Genomic DNA, 22,486 nt, shown 5'->3' on the forward strand with positions numbered 1-22,486 from the left:
TGCCTAGCTTTCAGGTAGCTCCAAATTCCAATGAAGTACCATGTTGTCAGCCAGCCTTATTAAGCCAAACTTAATAGTTTGAGTACAGTTATAAAACCATTAAGATAAAAAATGATCTTGATTCTTCACTGCCTTACTCCTTGTATTATCTTTTAGATAGATCAGAAACAGTTGTATAATGTTCATGTATCACAGCAGCCAACTGCACCACTATAGAACTGGGTCTAGAAGTTTAGCTTACAATTGGCAGGCAGCTTCCTGCCTCTTGTCAGCTACAGAGTTTGCCTTGAAGCTGCCAATAAAAATCAACAGTCTGTTTATTTCTGTATGCCTACTTCAGTAAAAGAACTGGAAGTGAACTGTGAAGAGAGCGCAACAACAAAATGCCAAAAATCACCTAATTCGTTACTGTTTCAAACACCAAATGGTGGTGAAACTTAATACAGCAAGTCCAAACAACAGGGAGGTGTTAGATAGCTTCACTTATAAAGCAGTGCTCCCAGTATAATGTAAATTTATTTAAAACCTTCACATTTCAAGTTCATCGAACATTTACAAATAACTGATGTTCGATCAAAGTCCCTGGCAGCCTATCTCCCAATACTAATAGCACACTTTTGCAAGGTCTCGTAATATAAAAAAAAAAAATCCATTTGCAAATAACTTATTCTACATTTTACGTTGATCAATAATGTTTTAAAATTGATGTAGCATGCCTAATGGAAGAGCAACCTTAGTTCTGGAAAAGGTCATGTCCCCCATGAATCTTTTGAGAATTAGAAATGGTTGGTATTATTTTACCAAGAGCTAGTGTATTTTGCTTGTAACTTCAGCATTAATGCACAAAGTGAGTATTTAGCAATATCCACGTAGGGAAATCATCTAGAAGTAATGACAGTTCAAAGTGCATCTACTGCAGTTCTCATCTCAGCCAGCCAGCTGGGAGGACAGTATTAAGAATCAATCACAAGAAGAACAGTTTCATTCTTAGAACACTAGAATGGTATAAGAAAAGCCTCTGCACAATATGCTTCTATGAGACTGTTCACATTTCGTTACAAAATTACCTTTCAGTATTTCACACTCATCATTAATGCATTAGAAAAATAGTCATTATGAGGACAGTCGTTGGCTTTCAGCAGTATCTTCAAATCAGACACGCTAAACAAAAATTGCAATTTAAGTCTTCAAATGAGCAACCCTCCCTCATTAAACTGGTTTTAAAATACAGAGACAACAACTTGTACAAAGTAATATCCAGAGACTGTTACGGGCCTTTAAACACATGACTCACAATTAAGGCTGAAATCTTTATTCTACCTAGTAAGGTGATGATCTTTTAAATACAGTGCATGTTGCTAAATACTAGGGAATTGACTTAGCTTTCATCCTTGCATTTACACCTTTGTAGATCAGGCCTTTAAAATTATTAATTATCTATTTAGTAGTTTGGTCCTGCCACAGTTCCTCATAAATTCAGGTAATGCATAGAACATGACATACAAAACTACATTTAGAATACTTGCGAATTGGAGAACTCAAACTGAGGTCTTTCACTTTTTAGTCTGTGGATTAAATTTTAAATGTAAGTAGTGGATACTCTGTTTACAGAAGGTCCCTAAAGGCATCAATACTGCAAGATCAAAGGCAGTCAACCTTTCTAGTTACTTCTTTCAGCAAGAGGGGACTGCACGCAGCTGACCTTCCTCCCTCTAACAATGGAGTTATTGTGAGCAAGCTTTTTGGAAAGCGTAAGATGTACTGAATGAGCACTTTAAGTCCAGGCTCAGGATTAGAAACTCAAAATTCGCTGTGCATGCTCAGAACTATACCACACTGCCTCAATAAAAGTGCATGGACGGACCTCGCTCCTGGCACTTGTTTTTCCAAAGGACAACTACAAAAGGCAAAGGGAATGGAAAAATCAGAACTGTTCCCACAGAAACAGCCCGCTCCTGGCTACAACCTTTCTATGGAATACCACGTGGTCCCATGACCATAGAGAAGTCTGGATGTGTGGTTGCATGGTTACAAGCATGTATGAGACTTGGCAGCTAACCTGGCTATCAATAATAAACCCTGAATTCATAAGGAACTGGGAATTCCTTAATAGCCCAGCCCCCAAAATAGACCCTTAAAAAAAGTTTTAAGTTGTAGAGAAGAGTCTTTCTTATATTTTTTTTAAATATAATACATATATACATACATACAGGTATCAGTCACGAGGAAGAGAAATTAAACCACCACACACAAAAAACCCAAGCCCATACTTCTCTTGGACACAGGCAGAAAGTAAGTAGAAAGCTGAGAGAAAGAAAGCATATGTTCGCTATCAAAAAGAATCTGAAAATCTGAAAAGATGTTTCCACTGAAAAAATAATGAAAACCACAATTCCCAACATCCCGTTCTCCTTCTCCCAAGGAAGTCCACAGAAAGGAAAAGCAGACAGAATTCAAGATCTTTAAAGTCCCAGTACACAAAAAGAAATTCCACTTTGAGGTATGGCTACATTAGTAAGACAGCAAGAAATGGCAAAGTTGGTTTTCAGAAGGCTACAGAAAGTAGGCTTAAGCTATTTAATTCATATCGCTCTCATCAAAAGTAATCTTGCCATGTTGCTGGTAGTTGTTTTCTGGAAAGAATAAAACAAGGTATTTTGAAGGCATCAATTTTACCGATATTTGGATGCAAGATTGGGGAACTTCGTAACTGAAGTTTCCAGTTTCCTGCAAAGGAAACCTTTGATACAAACAATATCACAAAGTGTATCTTTTTTAAGGAAACATCTAAAGAATTATCTCAGAGCAGTTATTCATCACTTAAAAGCTGAGAATATAATAAGCCTGAGCAGATCTAGCAAAAACTGATGAGAAACAAGATTTCTCCTCCCTTCCCCAGAAAGAGGAATAAAACTCCCTTACTGAAGGGAATACTCCTACAGTTGCGAGAGTCTCTTTAGGATACAAGTCAAATTCCACTGCCTCTCTGCAGGATGTTCTGAAGCATGAAAAAACACCTTGAAAAGCAAATAGCTTTTCTTTTACACGATGGGTAATTCCAGGTCATCCTCCTTTTGGACAAGTACATAAGGAGTAACAACCCAGTCTCTGCGCTGGTGCAGTAAGATGTAAAGAATTAATGGATGGTAATATATGTAAGGAGCTATTCTGATGGTTTGTTCAAAAAAGCACTGGAAGTGATTTAGACTAGCACTTCTTCCATATCATAGTTTCTTATTCCCTCTCCTCTTCCCTTTTCTTACAGTAGAGTATACAGATAAAAAATAATTTTGTGAAAATTTGAGTAATTGATTCTTTGGTGCTTTTTTTTCCCCATTGTTGGTTTTGGTGTCCCATGTCCCTCCCCATTTTACTTCACTGTTGCTTCCCCTCCATCCCTCGTAAAGGCTCTCAAAGAAACATTACCATTTTGTCCTCATCTGGATCACTCATGGCATTATAGTTGACAAAAAAAGAAAACTAATATATTTCTGGAAATGGTAAGAGTAAATTTTTTAAGCTGGGGGGAAAAAAGGGAAAAATGGCATGGCATAAGGAAGGGCCTGAAAGTTAAGAAATCCTGTACACCAGCTGCTAGCCAAATAACTGCTTTGCTGGATGAGGAACCTTCTGTTTCTGCATCTGAGAAGGACTATAAATACTATAATCCTCTCCCCTCAGTTCATCAACCTGAAGATTCAATCAATATTCACTTCAACAGTGTCTCCAATATACTTTCTCCTCTTAACTTCTTCACACTCAAAACCATTTCACAGATGGAGAACTCGATATGCAGTAAAGACTTCTTGTTAATATATTTATCAAAACCCCATGAAACGAAGCAAATCCATAGTATTTGGGCGTTTGCTAGGAATATTATTCAGGACTACTATACTGAGATGTGATTGGGTTTATATCTTAAATTATGTTATCAATTAACCATAAAATGTCTGATTTGCAAGACACTGTCAATCATTTTTATTTGGCAAGTGATTTGTAAGACTTACCCTGTTACATTAGAAAACTTACCCTGTTACATAACAAAACTTACCCTGTTACATTACAAGGCATTTTTTAATTTTCACGCACCCTGGAGTCTTTTCTTCTTTGCTGATTTTTTTCACTCTGTACTGTCGAATCTCTCGCACCAATGTATAAAAAGCATCCTCCACTCTCTGCATCGTAAAACACAACTCCTTAAAAACTGCTTCATTAACAATCGTGACATATTGGGACACCCATGGCAGGGAAAAAGACCACAAAAAAACCCAGCTGAAATTATGAGCTTTACTTGAGAGAATATATGGCTCACCATTTATATATTTAAAATGCTAGGCTTGCATATTTACTGCTTGGTAAATACTTTTAATTCCAAGCAAAAGAGACACACTTAAAGAATATACTGATTACCAATTATTGTGAATATCTACACTCCTTTCCTGTACGGAGTAACACTTGGACAAAAAAGAGTAAGAATTATTTTCTTCCATTGCATACTGTGCTGAAAATAATACCACTTGTGTTACTGAATCTTTTCACATGGTTTTATGGGCATGGATGTATTTAGGAGGCACAAAACCTAATTAGATTGGTGACCAGGGGTACTTATAAATACACACAGCTAACCACCTCTTTTCACTTCTTAGCCAAAGTGAGAACCTGTTACTGTTTGGACAGGCAAAAAAAAGTAAGCTCATTTATGTTCTGTTCCTTATATAAGAAGGGGTACTTTCTTTGCAAAAGTGTGTGGAAGAACCTAACAATGTATAGAAAAAGTCTAAACACGTAATTTCCTAAGAGGTTACAAAGAAATAAAATCTTCCAAGCATACTAAATTTTGGGCAGTATTGTCTTTAAAGCTTACTCTGTAAAGTAAGTAGCACTATGCCATTAGGTTTACAAAGAGATACGTGAGTCACGGTAAGGTGCTCTTTAGAAGTACCTTAAGTGTATTTCAAAGTAACTTTCAAAAGTAATTACTCATTGTAATTATAGAAGCTATTCTTCCATGCAGAAAAAGCAACAAGCTCATCATTATCACGCTTAATAGCTTGGTTCACATCAATGTACAATGCAGACCCAATCTGTTCTCTCTGGGCCAGGCTCAGGCATCCGCGAGGGTCCTGTAACAACCACTAAGCGCAAACAGCCTGCGAAGTTCTGCTCTCAGGTTTTTCTCTACCTGAGGAGAGCTCTTCAAGCATTCCAAGGATGACACAGAGCTACATGTTTTACTTCTCTGGTCGGACACCCTACCTTTCTGCAGCTTTGTGTTTAGGCTACTTGGAGGTGATGATACAGTAAGCATTTAAGAAAAAAAAAGGGGATGAGGTTTGAAGATATCGTTAAGCAAATACAAGATAAAAAGGTACGGCACCAGCTTTAAGTTATATCTGTTATTTTAAAGTGATTATATGTGTGCATAAACTTAAAAATTTAGATAAATCTGTGAGGATGTTCTTGTTACAAGATGCAAAATGTTTAGCTGCAGCTTTTAAAGGGGAGAGCTAATCTCTCCTCTGCTTACTGTCAACCTCATTACTCATCTCCTCAATCAGATCAACAGGGTTGTTAATTTAATACAAACTCATTATTTGAAAATAAAACCAGAACAGACTGATGATACTAGAAAACAGTACAACATTTAAGCTTCAAAACTTCATTACTACCCAAACGCACAATCTGGGCTTGTATTTGGCAGATTTTCCATAAATTAACTCTCCAATTCATCTTCATATTAACTATTTTTGTTATTAGGTACGTAACATTTACTGCCACAGTTACTGGGTCATTTTGCATGAACTGTGCCATAGGTTATCACATTTAAGACTCATTCTTAACACGTTGCTGCTTATCTGAAGGTTCTTCTGAACTACAGCCACTTGAATTTAAAGATTAAATGAATTAGATTTATTTCTTGGATTGTATTTCTCTGGTGTATACAAGGTGTCCTGTTAGGATGTAGTGAAGTATTGATGAGGTGACAAGTCTGACGTTTCAGGTGTGAGAGTTTGCAAAATGTAAAGGAACCCATTAAAAAACAGCAAAAACCAAGTAAAGCTCATATTTTCACGTTTTCCTGGAAGGAACAGAAGTTTATTCCTGAATAGGAAACAGTAAACATTGATCAGCTGGCACGTGCCAAAGCACAGGCTGTATGAGAATCAACATTTTTGCAAATCTACTGTTTTGCAGTAGAAATATGTAATTTGATTATGGAGCTTTCACATGAATAATTAGATAACAATTCTTCAGTCAACATTTATTGCCAACTTTCCCATCACCAATGAGCTGTAATTTGCTTTAGCAATGCAGAGAGAGACACAGACAAAGTCAGAAAAGCAATTGCTACTACTGCCACCACCAAGAATAGTCTTATGAATCCCGTTGAAAGAAATTATTCTGAAAGAAAAAAAATCTGTACAGAGACACATTTTCTAATTTCTTTAGCACAAGGTGACATTTTAAAGAGCCAGGTGCCAGTCTTATAAACTTAAGAAGTCATTTTAATACAAATTTCTTTTAGGATTCTTCAGCGGTTTTTCCTTAAATGAGCACGGACCACATATCTAAAATATGATTAACCAGTTCTTTTAGCTGGCAGAACTGGAAGCAAAAATATCCTTTGGCAGATATTAAAAACTTCAAAATCTAAACAGCCCAAAGAACCCATGACCTTGAGGCAATGTTTTCAAGATGCTTTTGACTCCTAGGAGACAGCGAAACATTCTGTTTAAAACATGACTATGTGCAAAGAAATATTATTTCAAATAAAGACCAAATTCCAAAAGGGAATTTTCACAAGTTCCGCTTCTGTAAATATCGCTTAAAGGGAACTAATGAAAGTTAGCCCTGACATCTAAAAAGTGTTCTGCGTCCACCTTTATACACTTTATCAGAATTGGTCTCCTAAAACCAACTGCAAGACAAATAAAAATCAAAATTACCCATGAGGACATGAGCAAAAAGAATGCTACTCACTTGCCTAAAAGCACTCCCAACATAAAATTTCGTAGTGGTAAAGTCAGCTTCACCAATACTAGAGAATACACAAACCTGCAAAAATCTCCTAGCTCCTGTAACATTTAGCTTATAGGTAAAAGCTAATTTTTTGCTGTCTCTAAAACAGACATAATACTTCAAAGGACTGTTTGGAAACAGTTACTACAACTCAGCCACATGCAACACCTCCACTAGTTTGGGGAGAGAGTGTTAAGCTGATCATGTTATCTTATGATGGTTAAATACCATACATCAGTAAATTCGTATTAAATACTGCACAAAATCATGATTAAAGTTACAAAGTTAATCACTCCAAAGTTAAGTAGTGCCAGAATTACAGCTGTCTGAATTTCACCCATTGTGCTCATGTATCCTTTTTTTTTTTCTGCACCTCTTTCTGTTTACATTAGGTAAATAACAAACATGTTTCCTCAGCATCCTGGAGACGTTCAGCACGCAAGCTGGATACCAGAATTTGTTTCAACATTATCAAAACCTCTTTTTTTTTTTTCCTTGGGGCCTTATTCTTGGGAAGGACTAAGCTTTTTTGGAAAAGTTTTATGTTACAACAAACAAGTGACATGAAAAAACTCAACCCACATTGTGAAGTCTGACAAAGTTCAACTTCTTGAAACCAAAAAGTTTTAAAATGGAACCTGTACACGTGAACTACATTAAAAATGGCTTGGAGTAAAACATGTACAATATCATTAAACAGATGAGAAATCCATGAAAATTGCAAGTTGGTTCAGGCAAACTAAGTTATCAGTTGTTCATGACTCTCAATTGAGATGTAGGAATGAAGTTCTGTAAATACTGCATTACTTCATTGCTTACTTCATCAGACCAGGCACAGGTTCTCAGCTTATTTTCATCACAAGTTTAGGGCCTAATCTATTGTACATCAGACAGCTGAAATAACTATAATGCTTTTTTATTTCAACTCCTTCATTAAACACTTCAAAATTGTGTTTACGTATATATTCTCAAAGTGAGACCTAACACTTTGGGGAATCCTTTAGTATGCTTACAATAATGCCCATATATCTGCTTTTCCTTTGAATTCAATACTAGCAGAACAGTTGAAATGTTGCAAGGAAAACAAAATCCTACAGTCAAACCACATTTGGGGTACAGCCTTACAGCTTTTCCTTGTGTAACCCACAGGCAAATGGAAGCCCAGTAAAGAATACAGGATGCAGTCTTGGAGGGGATAAATCAAGTTTGCCTCTCATCGATACTATTGATAATATAGAGAGCTATATGCTCATGTGGACAGGGAAGAATTTGAATTTAATGCTTATGTCAAACAGAAAAGCAAAGCCAGCTATACCTAAGATATTCATACCCTTCTGCATAAGGATCGTGAAAGGATGAGTAGAAGTGATGCAATATGCCTTACAAAACCACCAGTATTGACACACATTTATATTTAGAAATAGGACTATCACTATTTTTCATAAATTACATTATATTCATTTCAGTCAGTGGTCTAATTTAAAAAATTAATAATTTATAGCCTTAGAACCAAGTTGTAGGGTCTACTAAGCGAATGTTTCACAAGAGCTCAATGACTTGTATGAAAATTCACACAGTGATTTGGCTTAAAACATGACCTTTTTGCAGTAAGTTAAAGTTTACATGTTTATTGCCAGTGAGAACCAAATAAAAACAAATACACTAACTTTTAGAGCAACTTATTTCTGCACTTCATTTCTGTGGTTTTTCTCTTTCCTATTTTTGACCTTTTGCCTATGAATTTTTAAAAATCTTAAAAACCTGACTTAGTTGGAACTGAGATACCATTCTCCATGAGCATACATGCCATCACTTAAAAAAATGTTTTGATTGCCAAAACACAACTACATGGACAACTCCTTTCCATTTCCATCTCCTGTGTTTCCTTCCCCAGAAGCCCTTCTGATTCCCTTTGAGGTCCGCCAGAAGTGGGGCACAGGGAAGGGCTGAAGCAAGAAGATGGTGGGGGCCCCTTCAACAGGGCATCAGTGCTGACATTTTGAGTGTGGTGGGAGTTGCATACAGGAAAAGAAGGTTCTTACTTCTAAGTAGTCATGTCAGACTTTCTACAGACTCCAGAATTTACCAGAGCACCAGCTACATCTGTTCATACTTGGAAGTTCTGCATGTAACCAGAGAGGACCAGAATTTATTTATTTATTTGTAGCCAACGACTGAATTCTGCCCAATAAAAAAATACAGTCTATGGGCCACATGCAGCTCACAAAATGGTATGAATCCTCTTACTTTGGAAGAAGGTACATATAGATGCATAGGTACATATGTTTTTAATATATGACAGTGTGACTGAAAAAATCGTAATATGTAAATACATATGTATACACATTTATGTACACACCTACATGAATATTTAGATTATCTTGCTGTAATTAAAGATCAGGTTCTTCCTCCAATTCCCTTTTGTCTTCTCAAAAATATTTTATTAACACAGCATCTTATGAAGCAATTTCATAACACAACATGTTATGAACAGCACTGCAAAAGAATCGGCAGCCATGCCTAGTGGTTCCAACTTCTAGAAGCCAACGTTCTCAAGAGAAGTCTATTGGGCACCTTTATTTTAAAATCCACGAGACACCTTTAGGGACTCCTTATCTGTAGAGGGTGTAAAGCTCAGCTTTGAAAAACAAAAGCCAACAGTCAGATCCCTTCTATAACATTTCAGTTGGTACCTCCAGAAATAATAGTGTCACAGGTAAAAGCTGTCAAATTATAGAATGACAGTTCACATATGACTGAGCTGTTGTCCTCTGAAACAAATACAAACCTCTGGCAGACCTCTTAAAAGTCTGAAAGATCAAAAAAAAAAGCAGATACTACTTTGTGTAAACAAAGATTATAAAACTGGAGTGGTGATTTTTGAGCATGCAATTTTGTATTGGCTAGGCATGTGAGGCTGCTTGTAGGAGTAAACTGCAGGTGGGGCGGGGAGAAGAAATCTTTGAAAATACACCACCATACTTTTATTAAAAGTGGCTATGCAAAAGGAGTATTTCCTCAACAAAGCCTGATGCTCTATAAAACAGGCTGAACAAAGTAAAATCTAGATGTTAGTACAGAACTTCTATTATTTCAAATCTCAAACATAATTTCAGAGTTCTTGCTTTTTTATCCCAACATCTCACTGACAGCCGCTAATACAGGACACCTTCCAAACAAAAACACTGTAATTATTCAGTCCACTATCTTCAGAACACTCTTGTGGCCTCATTTATTCTCAGCCATTAAAGTTGTCTAGTTCTGTTTTTTTAACCTACCTAACAGAGAGACTTTCTCTATCGCCAAAAGATAGCGTTCCTTTGATTCCTCTATAAAGTTTTACTAATTATTCCAGGTTTCCACTTGTCAGAAACTTGGGTGGGTGTAGCAAATTTGCACTAATAAAATATTCATTTCTTATATCCAAAAATAACATGTACTGTCTATGAGGAAATTCTGCCAAGTGATACAGCTGAATCTATTTAGCAGTTACATTAAGCAGTTACTCAAATTGCATTATTTTGCTCTTACTTGCTTCCTTCCACTGCACCCAATTCCCGATTCATAACTTGCACATAACACTTCAGATTCTGCAGAGAATACGGAGTTATTTGGCTACTCAGACGTAATCTAATTTGTACTAACAGTAGGTCTTTACTCTTAAAAGAAAAACCACAAATCAGCATTTTTCAAAAAGAATTGCTTTCTTTCAGAAGTACAGAACCAGTTTCACCTACATCTCTATAGCTTATCTTCTCCTGAATACACAGATGTACCATACCACCATGGGCACCTTTGTCCTCGCAAACCCTGAGAGAAGCCCTGAAAGGACCCTAACAGCTGCCTCTTTCACCTGTACCAGTGGGGTGCAATAAACCATGAGTGAGCTCTAAAGTCTTAGAAGAGTATCGCTTTACACAAGCAATTAATCCAATAATTTAAAAAAAAGACTTATGGTCAATTGCTTAGCTATTAAAAGGTCTATCAAGCACATCCCACTAATGTCAAATCAATGCCTCAGAGAAAAATTCCTTTTGTTATTAATGAAAAGACTTAAAACAGAATAAACTAATTAGCTGTTTGTCTGCTTAATCCTCTTGCTGAGGGGGGAAAAAAAAAAGGCATTTCACCTCTAAGTAGAAGTGCTTTTTATTCTATTAAAACCTATTGCAATGTTGAGAATGCTGCAACCGTCTGACAGTGGAGAGTAAAAGCAGTCCAGGTCTCATTCTTTGAGTTTGCGCAACAGAAGTGAATCACTCATTAATAAACAATTACCAGTTGTCAGCAAGTTGAGAGAAAGAAGAGACACCACAAGAATTTCTGCTCTGAAGAAATGTATCTATTGATGTGACTAAGCAATTGTCAATCCCTAGAATAATTAACTTTATGATAATTCAGATGAGAGTTCTGCATTTGTGTCTGGGAAGTTTTGAGCTTTACCTGTCTTGTCTTTGCTGATGTTTCAATGAAAGGAATTCCGTAACTTCTTGCTAAATCCTGAGCTTGTTTTGTATCTACTGTTCTGGAAGGCAAATCACATTTGTTTCCTACTAGCACCATTGGGACATCTTCAGAGTCTTTAACTCTCTTTATTTGTTCCCTAAAAAGACAAAAAAAAAAAAAAAAAGAGACAGATTGTATTTAACAGGTATTAATATTAATAGTTTATATGGTAGATTTTAAAACAACGAAAAAAAATCAACAGATTTCAACATCATTCTTTGTGTTAATTTACTGCACATACACTATTAGGAGCCACCAAAAAATAAATTGACCAATCCTGTCACCATCAAGTTTACCATCTTATTTAACAAAAAAAAAAAGTTGACATTTTGCAAGCTACTATAGATTTTCATGTCATTACAATTTTTTTTTTTTTTTTTTTGGTTTTTAAGTGTTTCGTTTTTAAGAACTAATGCCAGAAGCAGCCTAAGATTCTCTGGTATAAATCTTACTACTTATCTCTCATACTCAGCACTCATATTCAATTAATTTGCTAAGATACAACACTGTCAAAAGCACTGTGCCTGTTGTCTCAATTTTGGTTTGGTTTTGGGGTTTGTTTTTTTGGTTGTTTTTTTTTTTTTAAATTAAATACAGCATTACAAACTCTGCATTTAGACAGGGGTTTTTAAACTTTGAAGACCACTGCTCTGGTTCTCTACAAAGAGAAATTTGGTAAGAGAGCCCTTTCAAACACTAGTTAGAAAGCACTCTGAAATACTAGTTAGATGTACTTGTCAAGAATCTCAAATAACAATCATTAATTTCATTACTTTTGCCTTCCCAAATAATTTAGCAGCATGTTCCTTAATTAATACAGTCACTGCTTTCAGTTATTTATTTATAAGCCTTCAGCTTCAGTCTGCAAGGTCATCCACAGGTGTGTGAACACACAGCAGAAACTCCCATCATTCAATTTACAACATTCTTTGAAATAAACTGGTAAGGCCTTCTTATGCAAATCTGCAACTCTCTTTTTACAAACAAAAATTCCACATAAAATCCTCTATGCTCCTTCTTCCCCTTACGTCAACATCTATCTTACCTTTTTCCCTTCTCCCTCTACAACCAGAGGAAATGCATTTGTAATAATTCAGTTAGATAATGAAGAAAAGTTCACAGCTTTTCTGAGAACAATAGATACGTGGGTTTTTTTAGTTTGTCATCCCTGCTATGTTAACTCTTAACTGGGTTTTTCTTGGGTTTTTTTTTTTTTTAAGTCACCAGTACCAATACATTCAATTAGCACATTTTATATACAATGAAATTTATACAAAAGCTGTCTAGCTCAATCTAAATATAAAAAAGAAGCAGTCCTGAAACAAAGCACCCACACTCTCAATATTGATCTCTCCCCAGGTTAGTATGCAGCAATTTCGCACCTCTCATCTGCAACGTACTCCCCCAATCCTGCTGCTGCTCCAGGGAGATAAGCCAGCAGTAAGCTATTTCTGTAAGTAGGCATCTACCTGTTTAGCTACTCACATCAGCACACTACACAATGGAATGAGCTGACTTGCTGGCATAGGGGAGAAAATGAAACTACGCGATCAGGGCAGTTGCACCTGCTGGCTTCAATTACCTTGAACTGTCATGGTATCCCACCTTTAAATGAGGAACAGTAACTTCTATTTGTAACAAAAACGTGCAACTTCAACTTGAGTAGGTATTGGGTTTGTGGGTAATACTGATAGCAAAGCACTCCTGCACTATACAGCAACATAGATCTGATAACATTATAAATGCCTAACTATGAATAGCTTAACATTATGTGTTTGGGACTAATCTTAAACTGATGCTGCTAAACTCAGTGATCTTTGGTGGGATTTGCATTGCCTTCTAACAGAGTACCCAAGGAGAATTCAGTATAATAGTAGGCTACTAAGTTATCAATCATCTGGTATGGTCATCACCAGAGACTGCTTCTATTTCTATATCAGTGTAGCTGACGAAGAAAGCGTGGGTTGAAATTTTTAACTAATTATGTATAAAAAAAAGAGAGCATGAAGAAACTACTAACAGGTTATTTTTTAGCAGTTATCCTGGAGCTCAGATTTTGTGTGTGCCTCCCACCCCAGGCGCCAGGGCTCACGCGTGTTAGTCTACCAGAAACATTCCACACGTATTTCCCCTCCATCCCTGGAACAAAAGCTAACAATTGACATTGTTGTCTGTACAATTTCAATTGCATATATTTTTCCATCTTTACACACAATTTTATTTATGGAATGGGCAGAGTTTACCTTTGGATAAGTCTTCACTATGAACAGGCAGAAATACTAAATCACATTAGTTTATAACAGAATAGCTTTCAGATATTTTGTCTGCCTAACTTGTGAACAAGGCAGCTGATTTTCAGATTACCCAAAATTACAGACCTACAAATGCACAAATAAGTTGCAATATTGCAAAATTTCCCCTCAGATGCTATTTCAGAAGAGATCGTTCTATTCTCTAGTGTAAGAGCAAGCAACATATCCACCTAATTACAAGGGTCAGTCGATTATCTTTCAATATACGCACCTATAATGGTGAATATCTTCAAAAGACTTTGTATTGTTTATAGCAAATACACAGAGGAAGCCTTCCCCTGTTCTCATATACTGATCCCTCATTGCACTGTATTCTTCTTGACCTGCTGTATCGAGAATATCCAAGAGACAAGTTTCTCCATCAATTACTACTTGCTTCCTGTAGGAATCCTAAGAAACAAAAAAACATAAACCTTGGTTAAATACAAACAAGTAAGATTTCAAGCACCTATAACTCAGAAGATATTAAAGTTGTTTACTAGTAATCGAGCATGACTGAAAACAGTTAAGAGTTAAAAATCCAACTTTACAGATGGGCAAGTGACAGTAGGAGAACAGTGTCACATATTTACATGTATATAGTAATCCAGAAGTGGAAAGAGCACTGAAAGGACACATTCTTATCTGTATTTGGAATCTTCAGTGAGTAACAGCAAATGTGTGTGTGCACACACAGAAAAAGGACAGTGTTCTTATTTCTTATTTTGTACAAAAGGAAAAAAAGTACAAGTTGGATCCAGATCAAAAGCATTTCCCCTTTGTTTCTGTTAATAGAAGAATTGAGGAAACTTGTAATCTGGATTTCAAAAGGTTTTACTTTGTTTAAGCTTACTCAATTTACCAAAATTCCATTTTTTTTTAAAAAAAGTAAAATTTGACCTTCAGTCAATGGATGTTTACAAGAGCGTTGTGCCACAACAATGTACAAAATAATAAAATAGAAAGAATTTACAAGTAAGAAGACAACTCCAAAAATCTATGCCACTGAAAAGGAGATGAAGTCTAAACAGCCTTCAGTGTCTGGGACAGCACATCTGTTTTGTATGCCTAAGCAGGTACATACAATGATATTTAAGTTACCAAAGTTGAGTTGTTATATTTGAAGTTCAAGCTTTTTAGCCAAGACAGACCAACACAGAGTCATATAAAAGCCCTGATGGGCTGGTTCACAGAGATGTTGGAACAAGTTATTTCAATGCTATCAATTCAAAGTTTTCAGGTCACTGATTCAAGTGGCTAAAATCTGTACAAAATCCCAAAAGACTAGATATTAATGCCTATTTACAGCTCTTTTTGGTGCTAGGCTTCTATGAATACATAGTTTTAGCAATAAGAACATAAGCATTACTTTCACCAATAACTATTTCCTATAAACATCTATATATTCAAAATAAAACCATGTCAATAAGCTTTAAAAATAGGTCATTGAGCAGTGGCATGAATGATTCTCAGTAAACAGTACTTGTAACAAATAAAAGATATAAACACAAAATCTTAGTGTTACCTTTCAGATCCTTTAGCTAGAGATTAACACAATATTGCCATTGTTCTTTCTAACACTATACAGAAGTGAACTTAAGCTACTGGGAAGGGAATTGAAGTTGCAATTCTAGCCAACTTCAAGATTAATTCAGAGTGACCTTCCTTCCTTTGTACTCATTTTAAGGCACAGTACACCTACTCTTGTGCACTTTCTATCTATTTGTGTTTTTATAAAAGGCTCTCTTCTTTCCTGTTGCTCATGCTAAAAACCAAGCAGGAGATAATTGTATAGAATTAGTATCTTAAACTAAACAAACTAATCTCACATTTATCTTGAGCCTGGATGACATTTAACAGTATCAGGTAAAACAATATTGACTGTTTACCTTAAAGATAAAAGTTTACTTCCAACATTATTTTGGAAATATTTATTTCACAAAAGTGCAAATTTAGCATTCAAGTAAGAAGTAGGTAACTTCAGAAATATATAAGCCATGTTTAAATATTGATACAGCTGAGACAAATACACAAGCTCCAACGTGTATTAAAATAAGGTTAATATTCTACTTCATTGCTTAAATAAAAAAACCCAAACAACAAAACAAATGAAAACCCCCAAACACACCAAAAACCCCTAAAGGGTGCATCTTTATTCCAATTCACTTAAATTCAATAGCAGACCCCCCATGTCCTATGATACCTTTTTATCACAGCTCACAGTGAAGTTCTACTAGAACTTCTAGCATTATACTAGGCATATTTACAAAGCTTTTAGTTTCTCTTCTTGCAATTTGACTGCTAGTTTAAAAATATGAAAAACAGTTCTTGAAAAGCCTGTATTATTCCTTTACATCTCAGCACTTCAAAGGAAAAGAAATTCCCCTTAACTGAGCTCTAAACAAAAGCTTTAAGTAATTTTCATCAAAGAAAATAATTTTTAAGAGAAAAGAAAATTGCTTTTAAGAACTGCTGGCTTTAGCATGCCTACCACGTTAGCAGTAGTAGCAAAGATGCACCAGCATAAAGCACAGCACAGGTACAAGAAGGAACACTTTGAGATTATATTTGTTTTGCCCACTTCTGGAGAAAAAATTTTGTCACTAACTAGAAAGGTGATTTGAGGTGGAAGGAAAAGAAAGACACAAGAGAAAAATTTCCAGCTTATGATTTCCTTCCAAGCTACTGAAATAATAAACACTTTGCTTTTTTGCCTCTTTTTTCCCCTCTTCTGCAAAACATCAAACCTGAAATCACATTTGTCACAGTAGGAAAGAAAACTGAAGCACCACATTAAAAGCTCAGGCTACTGGGACCTCCACCCCCATCGTGGTGAATACCAGTGTAAACAGACCCAAGATAAAAGTTGTTTATTTAAGTGTTAGTATACTAAAAATTATCAAGTCCTGCAAACCAGAATGTAGGATGTACCAAAAAGTTATGCCACTGTAGTACTAGTGGCACTTCTGCTTCAAAACGCAACTGCAGAATGCAAATGGCCAGATTCCCCTTCAAATACAAAAAAACCCCACCCACCCACAACCTTCTAATCTACAAAAATTCATAATTTATAAAAATCCAGTAGCTTTACTGCACATCAGAAGACTTGCAGTAATGAGTGCAATAAAGAAACATCCAGTATAAGGCTATTAAGTAAAAACAAAATGCAAACTAGAAATTAATTTTGCAGTAGTACATGACTCCAAATATGAATTTACAATTATCCAGTATACAGACTCAGCATATCTATATCAAAAAGTTTTAATTTCATTAATCACTTAACCTGCTTTTATTGGCCTTCCACAAGCCATAAAAATCAGCAGAAATTATGCTATAAAGGAATAACAATTCCATCTGTTCACAAGCACTGATACAAAAATGTGATAGGAAATCTCTAGTATACACTACATATGGAATTTATCTAAAAAAAACCCCACTGCTTAATAAATGCCATCTAAGCAAGTAACTATTATTTTGTAAAAATCCATTATATCAGCTATTTAATATTAAAATATCACAGCTACTAAAACTGAGCTATTACTAAATATTGGTGGAAGTTTCACAGGTGCACAGGTCATTCAAGAACACAGACTTAAATATCAGTATTCCTAAATCAGTCAAGGGATTTCCGTAATCCAATTGAAAAACCTCTGACAGGCAGCTAGGAAGGCTGTTCTTTCTCTAGGACATTTAAAATAAGACATATATTTAGCACTAAAACATGCTGAAGCTGTAAAAAATAAAAATAAATTTAAAAATTTAAAATTACACCATCACACAAGGTAGCAGAAATAAAAATTTAACAAACATAAAACAGTAGAGGGCACTAGTCCAACTGTTCTGTGTATTAGGCCAGATATACAAGGGTTAGTGTCCATACAGTTAAAAAAAACACTTCAAATTGCTTGGCTATAAATCTGTGCTTGGACCTCTACTTCAAATAAGGTATGAAATTGTGAAACACATATAGAGCACATATATTTGAATAACAGTAGCCACCCAAACATGCACTCAATTCCCCCTCCGCCCATCATCTGCTATGCTCAGATATAATGAAATACTCAAGCAGCCTATGAAACTTGACATGTTCCAAACAACTTATGTGTTGAATCATTAAGTCTGTTCCACTGAAAACAGCAACAACATTACCATTGTAAATGCATCTGTGATTAAGTAACTTGTGTATTTTATCCTCTCTTCAATTTCATCATGTCTTCACAACATGAGAATTTTAGAAATGTTGAGTTTCATTTTGTTAATCACAGGAAAGATTTAAAGCTATTGAATAACTGTGTAGTTATGGAATCCACTACAGATAACAAACACTGAACTCTTTTCTCTGTCTACCCCAAAATATTTAGCTTGATTATTTATCTGCGAGGGAAAAACAGTATTTTGGCAACAGCCATAGGGGCAATGAAAACAGTAGTGAGAACCAATAGTAATGACACTACTGAACTATCCTAACTGTTATTATTTACCAGTCAAAGCAACTTTAGCTTTATTTCCTCATACTGCATAAAAAACACTCTACAGCTATTGTGCATTGATCAGCCCCTACCACAACAACTGCACCTGCACAGGAAGCACAATCAAGCAACCCTTCTCAACTGAATGGGATTCTGCCTAGGCAAGGATTGAAGCATTTAGACCCAATTACAAGCCCATTCTTTGGAACTTGTTTGCCACTCCAAATCACAGACCGCTCTTACTATAACTGAATTATTTCTTCCCTACAAGCTTACCTTCATGGCTATTCTATCTCACTGTGAGCACGCAAGGTGATTTACAGCGTAAAAAGAAGATACAGTATCCATCCTCAAGGTCTCAAAACTTACAAGACAAAAATGGCAACTAGTGCTGAGACAAGAACTTGTCACATGCAACAGTATTAATCTTCTGCAACTCCTACAAGTTGTTGATGCTGGTAAAACCCATTAGGTTAAAGGTTTCTTTCTTTGAGAAGATTCTGGACCACACCACAGTGTTACAGTCATCTTGCACACTACTGAATAAAAGCCACAGTTCTGGAATTTTAGGTTCTTTCTATAAGGAACTGTGTTTTATTATTTTACATTAAAATGTATTTGGTAGTCCTCAAAATACTCAGCTTATTGATTAGTAAAATGCCTCAAGTACTTTAGGAATACTGGCATTATAGTTTATGTGTTCCTAAATTGCTTACACAGTTCTGGTTTTATATGACAACTTCTAACACAGAACCTCCACAGCACTTTTTGTAATGTGTAAGCACACCTCTAACCTAAGAGAAACCCAGATGACTATGAACAAGCATTAAAGACCAACATCCCTCCACGTTCCTTTGGCAGGAAGAAGTAAAATCCCATTTTGCTTGTTCCTCTCAATAAGTTTTACGCGTTTTCTGGTTTTTAAGCGTGTTTTGGGTTGCTGTTGGTTTAAGATTTCACATCTTAGTAATCGAAAGACCTGCTCTCCTAGCGCAAGTCAAACACTCTTCCTCTCTCCATAGGTCTATTCACAAAATCTCCTACAAGCATACATAAGGGTACTTGGCCGTGCAACAGAGAGACAAGACAACACACAGGCACATCAAGGTAAACTCAAGCCAAGCCATCTCTCTTTGGGGCACATTAACTCAGGCCTGTACATCGCTAACAACAGCTTCCTACCATCTCCGGGCACTGGCTCCTCTTGCTTATGTCTACCTGAAAATGACTACACAGCCATTTTCCGAGTCACCATTTTAAGCCTAGATTTAAACCCTTGTGATTCCTTCAAGTGAGCTTGGAAGTGCCTCACTGTATAAACATATAAATGAAGTCATGAGCTACAGAGCTTCACTGCTGGGAACATAAAAATGTTGGGTAAATTATAGTGTCATTTCTCCTTTTATATGGTCTGAGGTTATTAAATCCAATGATCCACAGGAGATTTAAATATAAGAAAAATACTAGTGTTGTCTGAAAAGGGAAAGCTCACTTGCTCATTAAAAACCTTTAAAATACTGCAGCTTTTAAAGCTTAAATACAATTTCCAGTTTTGAGGAACTGTGCCATGTATTTCAAAGAATACACTACAGCAGCTATCTTGTAACATTTTTCCTAGATACAGGAACATGCACTCGTCTGTTTAAATAAAAATAAGTCAGGGTCCAATTTTTTTGCCTTATTCACCATAACATTCCAGAACACATTTCTCACCATGTGAAACAGATCCTAACGATAGGAACTGAGAAAGCTTGACACACACGTTTCAGAACTACGAATTTTCCTTCTTGATATCAAAAAGGAAAGTCACATTTAGGAGGCTGCATGCAAAGCCATGAAGAGTTTTGCAAAGCATTTTCAAGTGAGTTTGGCAAATACTTAGTCACTGAGATCCTAAAAACATGCATCCAAACTGTCCAACAAAACATGGCAATTAACACCATACTTCAATTGATCAAAACTGTTAATGTTTTACTGCAGTTGTTGCTCCACAGCCAGAGCAAGAAGCACAGCAATTTCTTCTCCAATGCTGGTCCAATGCTGACCATTATCTTTGAGCTCATTATATTACAAAGCCTTGTTCTATGTTTTTGCAGTAACTGTCCAAAAGTAAACTACTACCATTATTACTGATAATCTCTCTTCACAAAAAGTATACAATTAAATTGTTTACCTCTATTGTAGGGTCATATTCATCCACAAAGTGATTCTGAATTAGCTGTATTGTCAGGGCGCTCTTGCCTACACCACCAGCTCCAACGACAACAAGTTTATATTCTGTCATTTTTTAGCTGACCTGATGACAAAGAAACCAACATTAAGCAGAAAGAGTCAGGCTCCGACTAATGAGGATGCTGTTGGTGCGTTTTCATTCAGTATCACGTTCCTTTACTATTACCGGAAAGCAATTCCCTCCCTGAAAGACAAGACAAAAAGCTATGAGGGAATGCTATTTCTCAAACAAAATTATACATAGGAAACGCAGGGTGGGCACTAAGCTGAAAGTCACCAGTTACAGAAGAGATAAAAAACCAAGGATAGACTAAATTCTGGAAAAGGTCAAAGAGTATTTCTTGCGAGGCAAAGATCTTGTTCTCCGCTGCATTCTCCCAGAGCCCCGGTGACTCTAAGAGACCTCCCGGATTTTGACGAAAGGCGGGCCAAACCCAGCGCCCCTCAGGTTGAAGCACAAGCCCGGGAACCCGCCTCCCGCAAACGGCTGTGCCGGGACAGCCGCGGGTGCGAGCACAGCTTCACCTCCCCACTTGTTTTTTCCCGGGCGAGCCCGGCGCGACTGCCCCCCCCGCCCCCCCCCCCGCCGCGAGCTCGGACCCCCCCCACCTCCCCCGGGGCTCGGGGTGCCGCTGCCCGCCCCGCCCCGCCCCGGCCCCCTCAGCCAGGAGCCAGCGACGCAGCCGGGCGGCCGAAACTTTCCGGCCCGGCGCCTCGGCCCCGCGCACCCAGGTTTTTCTGGATTTAGGAAGCGGGGGGGGGGGGGAGAAAAAAAATATGTATAAAGAAATGAGGCGGGGTAGGGAGGTTGACTCGGCACAAGCCACCGGGTGCCGGGCTCCCGGAGGGCGTTGGCCACCTGTCCCGCCGCCCCCTCCCGCTGCCGCCGAGCCACCGCCCGCGCCGCGGGGAAGGACGGCGGAGGGGCAGGCGAGAGCTGCTCCGGAGGATGCCGGCGGAGGGGAAGCAGGGCAGGGCGCAGCCCCGCGGGCGGCAGCGGGACAGGCGCGGGGAGGCGGCCCCCGCCCGGTTGCCGGCGTTTCTGCCCCTCCGCGGGGCGACGCCGGGAGGAAGAAGGGGAACGGGGGAGGGGGGTACCCGGCTCCGGGAAGCCGCACCGTTTCCCCCTGCCCCACCTCGAAGGGAAAGGGGGAAGGAAAGCAAGCGCGGCGGCTCGGTCCCGGTTCAGCGGGGCAGGGATAGGCGGGTACCTGCCTGGCGCTGCAGCGGGCCGCGGGAGCACGCCGGCGCCTCCCTTCGCCCGCCCCACCGCGGCGGTCGCTCCGCGTCCCTTTCCGTCCCGGTCTGAAATGGCGGGGGACGGGGAGGGCTGGGGCTGGAGCTGCCGAGGGAGCCGAGCGCCGAGAGGGTGGATGGACGGATGGATGGACGGGCGGGCGCGATCGATGTGCTCCGCGCTCCCCCGCCCCTTGCGGCAGCCCCGGCCCCTCCCTCCTCCTCCTCCTCCTCCTCCTCCTCCTCCTCCTCCTCCTCCTCCTCCTCCTCCTCCTCCTCCTCCTCCTCCTCCTGCCACCGCGGGCGGTTGAGGCGGCGCGGCGGGAGGAGGGGGAGGAAGAGAAGGGAGGTTGGGACCGCCCGTCGCGGGCACCGGCGGCTTAGAGGCGGTGTTTCGCGTCGCAGCGTGAGGGAAAGCCTGGCCGGGAAGTGTGCGCTCGAGGGTGGCGAAGGGAAATAAGTACAATTCCAGTGTTTCCTCGCCATTTCCCCCTCCCCTCAGCGCCCGCGGGGACCCGGCGCGCACCGCCGCAGCTCCTCGGCGCGGGGGACTGAAGGAGCGAGGCTTAGCCGCTGCCGTAAGGCTTTCGGCCGGTTCGTTCTGGGGGGAGCGCCTGGGCTGCCCGGCCGGGGCAGGCGCAAGGCAGTGCCTGGCTAAACGTAAAAAGCGTTTTAATCCGTAGCCGGTCACGAAAATATCAGCAGAAGCCTTGTGGAACTGCTGCGAAACTT

The 22,486-nt window shown here is 38.6% G+C and overlaps 1 protein-coding gene across 18 annotated transcripts in view; it reads right to left on the reverse strand.

Moving 5' to 3' along the window:
• Positions 1–21,900, reverse strand: part of KRAS (KRAS proto-oncogene, GTPase) — a 53,977-nt gene extending 32,077 nt beyond the window's left edge. For 2 of the 18 annotated variants that reach the window (XR_008573997.1, XR_008573998.1), the window contains exons 1-4: positions 21,730–21,898; positions 20,460–20,702; positions 14,050–14,228; positions 11,464–11,623 (exon numbers count right to left, since the gene is read on the reverse strand). Coding sequence is in view for 14 of the 18 variants with exons in the window: in XM_054802758.1 (XP_054658733.1) it covers positions 4,056–4,175; positions 11,464–11,623; positions 14,050–14,228; positions 20,460–20,570 (570 nt within the window). In the remaining 4 variants the exon portion in view is untranslated. Of the gene's footprint in view, positions 1–4,051; positions 4,176–11,463; positions 11,624–14,049; positions 14,229–20,459; positions 20,703–21,729 lie in introns of all 18 variants that reach the window. The other 16 variants (XR_008574003.1, XM_054802716.1, XM_054802658.1 and 13 more) reach the window with 15 other exon arrangements.
• Between the last annotated feature and the right edge of the window lie 586 nt (positions 21,901–22,486).

The sequence above is a fragment of the Grus americana genome, chromosome 1, assembly GCF_028858705.1.
Source record: "Grus americana isolate bGruAme1 chromosome 1, bGruAme1.mat, whole genome shotgun sequence".
Classification (NCBI taxonomy): domain Eukaryota; kingdom Metazoa; phylum Chordata; class Aves; order Gruiformes; family Gruidae; genus Grus; species Grus americana.